Below are 12,143 nucleotides of genomic sequence, written 5' to 3'. Positions count from 1 at the left end.
ACCACAGTCACATACAGCCTGGCAGTCAGCGCCGCTCCAGAAATGAGCAACACAATAAAAAAAAGAAATCACACTAGTCAGACTCTGTAACGGCTGGTGTGAAGGAGGCAGGAGGCTGTTGCGGCGCTTGCAGACAAATAAGATTAAAGTGAGAGGATGAGTGAGCGTGAGACATGCAGCAGAATAAGCAAATACGCCCTGATTTTTTAATTTTTAATATCGGCGAGTGCCTTGACAGCAAATGGGGGATGCATATTCAGAAACAGTCTTTGACATGGAAAGACATCTGCAGACGGTCTCCATTAAAAAACGTCTGCTTTTCTTCCCAATTTTACTCTGATATGAATCTTATTCCCCCAGACTCTTGTTACGCCTCTGCTTCATTTGGATTCAGGAAAACTAATTAATGTGTCCTCCTCAATTCTGTTTTTTCTACAAACTTGTTTGTTCAAAGCTGCTGATGGTGAGAAGAGTATTCACATCATTTACTCAACTAAAAGTACCAGTACAACAATGTAAACATACTGCATTAAGAGTTAAAGTACTTCAGAATCCTACGTCCTACTCTGATGGACGAATTGTCATATATGACATAAGTTGCGTTCTGCTGTTTATTTTCTACACAATCTGCATGTTGGACTACTGTCAGATCACAACATACATACAGGCATATCAGGACAATAAAAGAACATAATAGCAAATCAAATGTATATTTTTAACTCATCTTCATGCATTCATTAATTTCATGTTTTCAGCATTTGAATTGTTGTACATTAAAGACAGTTACAGATACAAGATAAGTAACAAACAATACAAGTTCCCCTTCAATCGCTTCTTAACCCTGACCTACCCCTTCCCGGTGGGTCTCTCTCTAAATTCCACTATACATACAGGAAAGTTTTTCAGGAGTTGGAGCTCATTGTTATCATCATTCTATGCAGTATAAATCTGAGGGGTCATGAGATGATTGATGGAGGAGGACAGAAGACTAGGACTAGGACTAGGAGGTGAAACCAGGAGACACAGGACCAGAACAGAACAGAACAGGACGGCAAGATGAACAGATAAACCAACAAAGAGTGAGCAAGCAACACAGGCTTATATACAAACTCAACTAAAGAGGGGATGAGGTGCAGGTGGAGCGAGGCGGAGAAACCCAGGTGAGGGAAATGAACGGAAAAACCCTAGAAACAGGAAAGGGACTGGAAGGCTGGATGAGGCTGGAAGGAGGAAAGGGCTAAAGAGGTGAGATGGAGTGCAGGTGTGGAAGGAAAAGCTGATAGGGGAGGAACTCAGGTAACAGAGCTGGACAAATAAAACAGATACAAGACAGGTGCGGGGGAAAGTCAGGCTGGTGAGAACAACAGGAGGGAAAACAGAACACAGTACACAAAAGGGGGCAAAATAAACTACAAACACCTAGAAAACAGACAAAGAATTACACTTAAACGACAGGACCGCGACAGTCAAAAGTAAATTAATGCAGCACAACAAACAAAAAAGAAGTCCCTATGTCCCATTCTATGAGACCTGGTGTCCTGTCCTGGAACATGTAAAAGAGAAGTAATTGTAGCTCTAACTTAATCTCCTGTTTTTGTTGCTTTTTAAAAAATGTTATTATTATTGTTATATTTTCTCTTAATTTGTGTATTTTTGTCATCCATACCTTTTTATTTTTCATATCGTCCATCGCCATATTTTCACTGTTTTTGATCACGCCGTGGTTGCTCTCAGTATAAATACAATTCACATACTCTCTTCTCTCTCATGCTTGTACAACCAAGCCCATTTCTCTTTTTGAAATCAGAGCATGCTTCTCGTGCTCGATTCCTGCAAGTGATTTTTCCGCCTTTGTCAGCTTTATATGAGCAAAAAAGCTGCCCTTGAAAAAAGCGGTTGGAGGGATTCCTTCAGAGAGCGCACAATTATTCAGGTTTTCTCCCGATTCTTGAATTAATAATGAGCTTCTTTACTGTGCATTGCCCCGTTCTCCCTGTCCTCCATTCACTCAGGATAGCTGAATAGATACATATGTTTAGTGTATGTAGATCGGCTCAATGGATGTGTCTTTCTCGCAACCAAAGATAACCCAGGAGCGAGCCTCGTTTGCTGCATAGTTTATTACCTTATGGCCACATACAGCTCCGGAAGGGGCCATTACCTAAATGTCAACCTCAGCAGTGCAAATGTACAGCACAGCGCCGCGCACGTCGTTCACTGCAGGGTGTGGTGTTTTCTTGCAGAATGTGTACTACACCAGTACTCAGCAGCTCCACATCGGCCTCCTTAGCCCCACCGTTGACGACGATGACAACAAGTGCCTGGTGGATGTGAACAGCAGACCGCGCCTCATCGAGTGCAGCTACGCCGCGGCCAAACGCATGAAGCTCCACTGGCTCTTCACTCAGGTGACAAAAGCCCCCCCCCCCCCCCCCCCCCCCCCCTGCCATTCAACGTCACAAAACCCACACATTGAGTTTTCTGTTTATATTCAGCAGTGAGGGAAGGTAATTTGTTAAGTGTGACAGGAAAATCGAAACTGTGAAGAAGAAGAAGAGTCCTAATGATGGTCTTTCTTGATCAGCTGCTCTGTGCTTACACTGTGTTTTAACAGAACCAGCAGCCACCTTGCAAAATGCCCCATGACAGCGGATGAATTGGATTTACTGCATGCTTTGATTTGAGCTCAAAAGACCTCATAATGATGTTTGTGTGCTGTCAGTGTGGCTCTAATTATATTTGTTGTTCCTCTTTCAGCCAAATATGTATAAAATCCTATATATAATTACACATTATATGAACAATTTATAATATTCTTTTGTCTTTGTCCCTGCCACCTCTGATGTTTCTACTTGGTGTTACAGTGTAAAGGTTTTATACATGCGAACTTGAACGCCACCTACCCTACGATGAACTATAAGTGGTTATTTTTGTTAACTCTGTATAATTCAGGAGGTAGGATTGAAACATATCAGCTCGGCTGGAGTGTATCATGTCTCTGAAACGTGGCATCAATTATTGATACAGTTTTGACTGCACATGTGCAGTGTCAGGCTCAAACAGAAAGAGATTGCCTTGATGCAGCCGCCACGACTTGGGGAAACGGAGCACTCTGCAAATTAAAGAAAAGAGAGAGAGAGCGAAGGTTTCAATTTTTTATATCTTAATTCAAATGTTGCACCGTTCTGGACAAAATCTGATTAACTGGAGACGTTCTTAATCTCTTCCCAGTGAAATGTGCAAAATTGCTTCACTTCCCTTATCCTCTGTAAAGACCTCTAATTATCCACGAAGAAGTAAGTGAGATAAGCCCTGACTTGTGAGAGAAATTAACTGTGTGCTCGCATGTAATGATTAGTCAAAGCTTGGCAGGTGCTGATTTTTCTGATTAGAAAAGCTAACACATGTTCAGTGGGCGGGACGGTATGGTGTGGTATGGTTTGCTCGTGTGGACTGTGGACGTGTGTGTGTGTGTGTGTGTGTGTGTGGGTGTGGGTGGATGATTCCTTTTTATTTCTCTTTAACAAATACCTACAGTTCTCTGTATAGCATAGCAAATGTAATGTAAACCCTAACAAACCAAAAGCATGCTAAATCAAATAACAACCTTCCCACATGCTTTATGCTCACGTATACATTCATTAGCCGACTCCCGGAGGCTGTTCTAACAAGCAGCGGCGAGACGCAGTATAGATAACTTGGCTGAGTCAAACTCAGAGCAGCTCCTTTTATCAGTTTATGTTCCAGATTTTCCGGGATTCTGTTTTTTTTTACTTTGCCCTCGTTCCAAGCTTCTGAATCACCGCCCACTCTTCGATTTGTACAGGGATTGAAATAGGTCCGGGGTTGTGCTAATGAACTGCTTTCTGCTGCAGCTTGAGAAACAGTCAGCCAGTCAGGGCTTTGTGGGCAAGATTAAGAATCGATACAGATGTATGGTAAGTTTACTTACACAACTGTTAAAAGCTCCAGTTTGTAGACTGATTTATGTGCAGAGTTCGACAGAAGAAGGCTGTTTTCACATTCATTACTCAAAGTGCATGTTTCTCTGTGCTCACTGGAGACGTGGCTACAAGCATGAAAGCACATTCAGAAGCTGATAATTTCAACATTTTTTTATATATGCCTGAATACATGTGTGGATGAGATCTTTAATAAGTTATAAGTTGACATTAAAGGAGACGTAAAAACACATCAGTTGTCCAGTGATGCAGAACTGTCTTGCCCCTCTGTCTGAAGCGCTCTGTTTTAGCTCCTGTCCCTTTAAAGCGAAACTCTCGCCAAAAAGCAACCAAGGCTTTATTTTGGATTGAATATGAGTCAAACCTTCGTGTAAAATCATAATTGCGACGAAAGAGGCACTTTTAAGATTTACCGTAGTTTCGGTTTTGGGCACGTTCATTTTGAATGGTAGAGCTAGGGGCACGACACGCTAGCATCAAAATCGCCGTCATGGCAGGCAAAAAGTGTTGATCCCGAGTGCGACCTGACAGGCAGGAGAGTAATGGTGAACCGCTCCTCAAGCGTGCCTGTCAGGTCGCACTCAGGGATCGACACTTTTTGTCTGCCATGACGGCGACGTGCAGGAGCTGCAGCAGCTAACGTGAGTAGTTCAAAAACCTTCTTTTTCATAAACTCTGTATACACAAACAATGTTCTCAATGCTCTTGTTCAGGAGTAGAGACCCTAGTGATGCTACGAGCAAAGTTTCATGTTGTGTCGAGCCTTTTTAGTGTTCTAAAAATAGCGATTTTGATGCTAGCGTGTCGTGCCCCTAGCTCTCCCGTTCAAAATTAACATGCCCAAAACCGAAACTACGGTAAATCTTAAAAGTGCCTCTTTTGTCGCAATTATGCTTTCACACGAAGGTTTGACTCATATTCAATCCCAAATAAAGCCTCGGTTGCTTTTTGGCGAGAGTTTCGCTTTAAGAACCCCCCACTAAATACCCAGTCTCCTCTGATTGGCCAGCTCACACATGCCTGAACCAGCACTGCTAACAGCAACGGAGCAGCTGTGCTAAATCAATTCTTACGTGCCAAACTAGCTGCTATAAATATTGACATGGTGATGTAGCATGAGGTCACAAAGTCACAGAGACTGCTGTTCCGTCATGGCGGTCACTTTCACCCACCCCTTAATGCACGGGGCCGATGCAGTCTTCCAGTTTAGTTAGATTAACATTCACGCTGTAACCATGTTCAAATCTTTTATGACTTTTAAGCAGCTGTGTGGAGTCGGAATTTTGCGACAAACCATTGCTGAGGTTTTAAAGTACCTCGATATCCTCCATGAGCTTTATGTCACAACCTCTGCTTTCTTTCTAACTGCTGACCGTGCTGATAAGCGGAACAACCAACCAGACCTCCTGCTTTTAGAACACCTGCATGCACCTGTCACCTTCACTCTACACTGTATGTTTACCTCATGTCCCTCCTTCTGAATGTCCCAGGCAACTGAGCTGAATTAACCAGCTCCTGCAGCCCCTTGAACTGTGCAGTCCTAGCCTGAAAAGTCATGTTGTATTCAAATAAGCTGTAGCATAAGACTGTCAGATGTTTCTTCGTTTTGTCAATAGTTTATTAGCATACAGTACACAGGCTACTGTGGATCACTCAACATGTTACAGCATCAATGAAAGAGCCTTTTGGTCAGGCTACAAACAAATTACTTTTGTTTTTCGCTAAAGGTTGACGTTTATTGATTCTGGTTTCATACCCAAAGGTTAAAACACATATTTTACATCAACACTATCTCTGAATGGGGCTTAACACACACAGACAGGAGGTTCAACACATGTATTTCTCCACTCTTAGAAAATAACAGCAGTGTATTATTTTTCATATTCATATTATTTTGAAAATGTCTCCGAGCTCTGTTTTCTGCCACAAACTCTCTGCTTTACACTTAAAACCTATTCTAAAAAGTCCTCTTTGTAAAATATTAACTCGTCAGTTGATCTAGTAATGATTGAGTTTAAAGGTTCGGTGCTGGACTTGAAAGCAGCATTGTAGAAAAGTAATTTCCGACATGTTGCTTCCAGTACAGAAAAAACACATGAATTTCCTATGTTCCAATATGGGATCACATTTTTCATGCCATAAAAATGTGACCAGTTTCAACCAAACCAGTGGACAAAGTAACAAATTGTGGCCCGGTTAATGAAATTACCTTATGAAGGATGTTTGATGGGTTTCACAAGTGATCTCATAGGTTTCACATGGACATTTTTATGGCTTCAACATGGATATACACATGGGTTTTATATGTAATCCCATATGCTGCACATGGGTATTTGCATATGTTTAACATGTGTATTTTCATGGTGTTCACATGTAAATCTATAGGTTTCACATGGGAATTTACACAGTATTCACATATTTTATCATGAGAATGTTCCTAAACCACATTTCCCTTGTACAAAAGCACCTGTGTCCCACATATTTCATACATGATTTTAAGATTTTTATCACATGTTAAAAGTTCCCATGTGCTAAACCACATGGACACGTCATCTCATATGATCACGTGTGTTTAGCCACATGGAAAATTTGTGTGCTTTTTTTCTGTAAGGGTTCCAAAGCTTTCAACCAGAACTCGTGGCCTTAATCAGCAGATGGAGGTACTTAGTTGTCATGGGAATGGTGAAGATATTATCAATTCATAAATATATAATAATCTTGTAATCTCTGCTGGTCACTTGCTCCCAGCTCAGCTGGAAGTTGCTGTACCCACAATGGGGATTCAATAAATATCGGATCTGAATCAAATCTGGCTTTATGGAGCTGATACCGTTCAGTTGGAAAATGCCCCTGATTGCTCCATTCACTGCATTTATGGGCTGGCTCACATAGTGCTCCATAAATGCCCACTCTCGGTAGTTATTACCAATCTGTTATCTATAAAAAGAAATGTCTCTTGGACCTCACAGACCAGGCCAAACGCCTGTGAAGGTACAGAAAGAATAATATAGCTCACAGTCTGTGTAACCTGTCCAGTCCTGAGGTCTTCTCCCTCCCACAGCCCTCTCAGCCCTCCATTTATAGTGTTGGATAGAGCTCTCCCTCTCACAGCTCTCCACACACTGTATTGACTGTTAAAGGCCTCCTCTACAGTCACTTGCCGTCGGTCAGCCGTGACAGTGTAATGAGAAAATCCTGCCTGGTTTCATCAGGACAGGCTGGAATATTCTCACTGAGCTGATGTGCTCACTCTGTTCAGACTGTGACAGCAACAGCTGTCATATAAAAGTTTGTGAATTGTTGGACCTTACTTTCTTTTTGCACTAAAGGTTTCGCTCTTCTTCCAGACATATTTCTCACCCACCAGTCGATTAAATAATTGACTTCACTTATTTAAAGGTTCCCTCTGGTCAAAAAATAGTTTTTTCTTCTTGTTCTGACAGAATGTTTAAGCTTCCCTGTGTAGTATGAGCTGTGCTCTGAACCTGACACCAGAAGGCTGATTTCACACCCATTGCTGAAAGTGTAAATGTTCTCTGTGCTCATTAAAAATCACATTTTAAGAGCATGATTTGTGACATCACAAATGGTCCAATAGTCAGCATATGGGATTTTTAACGAGGTAGAAGGAACAGATGTGATTTTTAATGTGGTAATTATACTTTTTTCTGCAAAAACCATGTCAGAGACATTAGAGATTTTTTTTTTGTATGTCTTTAATACATGTGTGGAAGGAAGATTAAATGTATTTGAATTGATTCAAACTATATTTCAATGGCTCTGAAACTTGATGTGAGGTTATCTGTTTCGGTTTCTCTTCCACCTCAGCACCAGATGTTGTTTTCCGCTTTTGTTTTCCATTTTCGAGCATTTTTAATCCAGTGTACTCCCTCCAAATCTTGGCCTGGCGAGGGAGAAAGTTAATGACTACTCTGGCAATTGCATTGTTGGTTTTGCCTTGAAACCATGTTGATGCTATCTGGTGGGCCCAGTGAGGACAGTAGTGTGAATCAGCCAAAAACGCCCAGAGCGCACGGCACTTCAGCAGCTTACATCCCCATCCGTCTGCAGCAGTGTGGGCTTAAAGGAGGCGAGATATATATTGTGTGCGCAAATCGTTCTTCTGGAGGCCGCCACAATTTTAACCAGCGTGCTTTTATCTTTTCAGGGAGGATCCATTCAGAACAGGAAATCAAAGAGATGCCTCGAGCTTGTAGCGAGCAGTGACAATGAGTTCGGCTACCAACTGGCTCTGCAGAAATGCACTGGACAGAAGTGGTTCATCACAAACGTGCTGTTTAGCAGCTCCTTATAATCAACTGCTGAAAGGAACACGGCAGTGAATAGCACACCGGACTGGATGGAGATGTTTTCTTTTGTGTGCACATGTATATGCGTGAGTCAGCGTGTATGTGTGTGTGTGTGTGTGTGTGTATGTGTGTGTGTGTGTGGAAGGATACGACAGAAAAGTGGTGCCCGTTTGAACAAATGTTAGTTTGAGCACCACGATGTCCGCTGACAAGCAGTCGACATCACATCATAAATGTTAAACATTTTATTTTGCCTACAGGATCAGCCAGAGTTGGCCAATATTTTGCAGATTTGAAAAGGTAGAATATTTAGTATATTTTGTGGTAAATACAGTACAGTCAGATTTTTGTTGACTTGGGTCCAATATGTTTTTGTACTGTTAATATTTGCTACTGTGTAGCAAGCTTTCTGAACTCGTCCCTGCTGTAATTATTTTGATTTAGTGTCTCAGGTTTGTAGGTTTATTATGCGATTCAGCTGTATAGTCGTGGGAAAATGTTGGAACAAATCCAAAAATGACAGATTATTTTCTAAGTGTTGATATTTCCAATTATTTGTAATATGTAACAGTAAAATGACTCATGTAAACTACTGAGTGCGAGTGCCTTTTTTTCACTGTTATATCTGCCAATCAAATCCTAATGAAAAGAGCTGGAATCTGCTATCAATCCCAAAAAGAAATTTGTAATGTCAAGAATGCCAACATCAAGGTGCACGAGAGAATGAGATTTTTAGGGGGTATTGGCAAACGCCCCAGCCCTCATATAACCCTTTAGGGCTGTTGCAATGTACAGATAATGACAATAACCAGGATATTGAAAAATGAGATGTTCATAATATGTTAATAATACACATACGATAATCTAGTTTAAACACTGATTTGGCACCCGAAAAGAACATTTTCTTGAAGCTGCTGTAAGTGATTTTCATCAAAATAAGTGTTAAACAGCTTTATATAGCGTTTGCTCAGCAACATGTTTCTTCTCCTCCTGCTCGTACAGTAGAGGAGAAATACATTGTCTGGTATCCCTGCCCTCTTTATCCAATCATGACAGAGAACTCTATAAAGAGGGGCAGTTCTGTCTGTTTGTCAATGTGCAGAAAGCAGGATCCTCCTGTTTGCTGCCATGTCAGACGATTACCGCTCCGCCCTCATGTGATGGTGAAGAGAGGCGGGACGGGATCGCTAACTGCAAAACAGACAGGAAGTTAGATAAACAACAACAAGGCTTACTGCTGCTTTAAAGATTAATTTGACTGAGCTTCTTTTTTTTTTTATCTCTGCTCACGTAACAATTTTGTTGCCATACATTTTTGTTACCATGGTAATTGTGTCGTGAAAATCTGATATCATGAAGTTTCACAAAACATAAAACACGCACAAAAAAAAAGCTCAATATCTAAGATTTACTTCACCAAAAATCTGAAAAAGCGTGTGAATGAAGCGTGTTTTCTTTAGTATTCATAACACTTTATTGAATCAGGAAGTCTCACTGAGATCGAGATCTCATTTACAAGTGAGTGCTGAGTAAAGAATAAAACATGACATTTGTAAAGATAATTGCTTGAAAAGGAAAACTTGAGTGAGCGCAGTGACAAGTGAAGCACATCAGACATCCAGCGACATTACTCCCACGGAAAAACTGAGGAACACCCATTTGATCTTCATCACTGAGACATCAGGAGATTAACAGGAGAAATCACCAAACAGGAGCGCGGAGGGAAAAAGGACTAAGAAGAGGCAGACTCCAGCGAAAAATGATAGCGTGGGCATGTATACAGTACATTTTCTTTTATGGTTGCCTGACGAGTTCATTGCACTGTGGCTTAAGAAAACACTTGTAAATAAAGAAAACACAAATGAATGCAGAAAACATCCTCACCTGACATAAAATCATAACATTGTGAAGTCAAGTACAGATATGCTGCAAGCGGCAGTGAACAGAACAAAAACAGAACAGGATTTGCATGTTTTCTTAAGCACACTGCATTGTGTTGAGCTCTCAGAGCCACCATAGATTTGACCTTTATAAAGGGGAGTTTAATAAAAAAATACAGACTAAAACACACGCGCACACATAGCATGGAGAATATCCAGAGTCACGCGCGTGATGTTGTTCATTTGTAATGACAAATAGGGGGGGCAGAAGCTGAGAAATGGGGCTGCTTTCAGCTCCGACTGTTGCGAGCACCTGGGGAGGAGACGAGTGCCACAGCCTGTTTTCAACGTGCCAGTCCTCATTACCATCCACATTCACGCAGGGCTGTGCAAACCATGGCATCAAATATACATGGAAACCCACTTTCATCAAAAGGACCTCCCTCACTAACACGTCTTAATATATGCAATAAGAGCGGCGCTGCACTCTAACTTCTGAATGAAAGAAAGTCAACAAAACAGTATTCCCAAGCACATTGCTTACACCCTCTTCGAGTAGACCCCGTGTCCTGATTTCACTGCTGCACTTTCCAAACATCACTTTCAGCTTTAAAATGACTGACGATGGGGAATCGGCGTGTGTACATTTGCTTAATATTCTATCATCATACATACATTTATCACCCCTGTTGATTTAGCACATCATCTTGTTCCACAAAATAAATTAAAAAGGGTTTTTTTTTTCTTTAAGGTTGGCACAAAGCACACTGCAGAGAATTAAAATCCCTGAAAATGTGGAAACATCCGATTGTGTCCCACAGTGATATGCCGCTGTCTGAGCATAAGTCATTGAACAGCTCAGAAAAGTGCTGGCCTGATTCTGATGAAGACGGGGCGATAATATGTCGGTCCTCTCTTTGAGATCCAGCTTTCACAATTTCATCTCCTGCTGTTACGGCTGTTACTGTCGTGAAAACTGTATTCATATGAGCAATTTGTTACTGGAGAGAGGCTTTTTAGGGAGAGTGCCTCTTCAATCTCAAACTTGCTGTATATAACAGACATTTGCTGTTAAAACATGGAGCGAAAGGACATTGTGCAGTTATTTGAGGGAAACATGAATGTTTCTCCTTGAGTCCCAACAGTTTTGTGGTTGTGCGTGTTAAAATGCTTTAATTATCTTTACTTTGCTAAGTGCAGAAGCTTTGTGAGTGAATTATTTTGTTATAAAAATGCTGTTTTGGTTATAGTGTAGAAAAGCTTTAGATTACCGGATGTCATTTACGTTGTAATTGTCCTCGAGCATTTAGGTTATCAGTTTAAAAATGTTTTACTTTAAGAACCAGGGATAGAGACAAGACACTTGGTGTTTAAGAGGGAAATAAAATATTTTTAATTACTATGCCTCTATTTTATGATTAGCATTGTTACAGGGCAAGTTGATAATGGGTCAAATGGAGCAACAGTGCCATTAATCATAATATTTTCATATTATGATATACATATTTGTAATGCAGTTTTAAGATCCAATGTAAGAGCCATCTGATGATCAAAACTAAACTCATCACCATATGTTGTGTGGTTCCTTTTCCTGACAAAGCTATTGTAAAGGGACAAAAGCTGCAATACAACACTTGAGAAGACTTGAACTCTAAGTAACCTGTGGTAACTGTGCCGAAATGCCAGATCTGCTTCTCGTATCATTGCAGACAGTAATATTAAACACAGAGGTGAGGTCAGTCTCTTTTCAGTGAGCCCCATGGGACCTTATTTTGAAAAAATGTATATACTAGGCAATGGCGAGAGACAAATATATTTTTGATCAAGTTTGAATTGAGCCACAAATTTCACATTTGATGTTTGTCGATTTAAAGATACATTTTCAACTCAAGTAAGTCCCAGTTGGTGAGAAAAACTATATTATATAACATATTGCCTTAGTTTCTTGGTTGTCTTTGTGTACAGTGATTATAGATGCATTGGGTAACTGA

The 12,143-nt window shown here is 40.8% G+C and overlaps 1 protein-coding gene across 1 annotated transcript in view; it reads left to right on the top strand.

Moving 5' to 3' along the window:
- galnt18b (UDP-N-acetyl-alpha-D-galactosamine:polypeptide N-acetylgalactosaminyltransferase 18b) overlaps nucleotides 1–8,868 on the top strand; it is a 94,085-nt gene extending 85,217 nt beyond the window's left edge. The window contains exons 10-11 of the mRNA XM_030415096.1: nucleotides 2,244–2,408; nucleotides 8,131–8,868. Of these exons, the coding sequence (XP_030270956.1) occupies nucleotides 2,244–2,408; nucleotides 8,131–8,277 (312 nt within the window). The 3' untranslated portion in view covers nucleotides 8,278–8,868. The remainder of the gene's footprint in view (nucleotides 1–2,243; nucleotides 2,409–8,130) is intronic.
- The last annotated feature ends 3,275 nt before the right edge of the window (nucleotides 8,869–12,143 follow it).

This window comes from Sparus aurata, chromosome 4 (assembly GCF_900880675.1).
Source record: "Sparus aurata chromosome 4, fSpaAur1.1, whole genome shotgun sequence".
Classification (NCBI taxonomy): Eukaryota; Metazoa; Chordata; class Actinopteri; order Spariformes; family Sparidae; genus Sparus; species Sparus aurata.
This window is presented reverse-complemented; position numbering and strand designations above follow the sequence as displayed.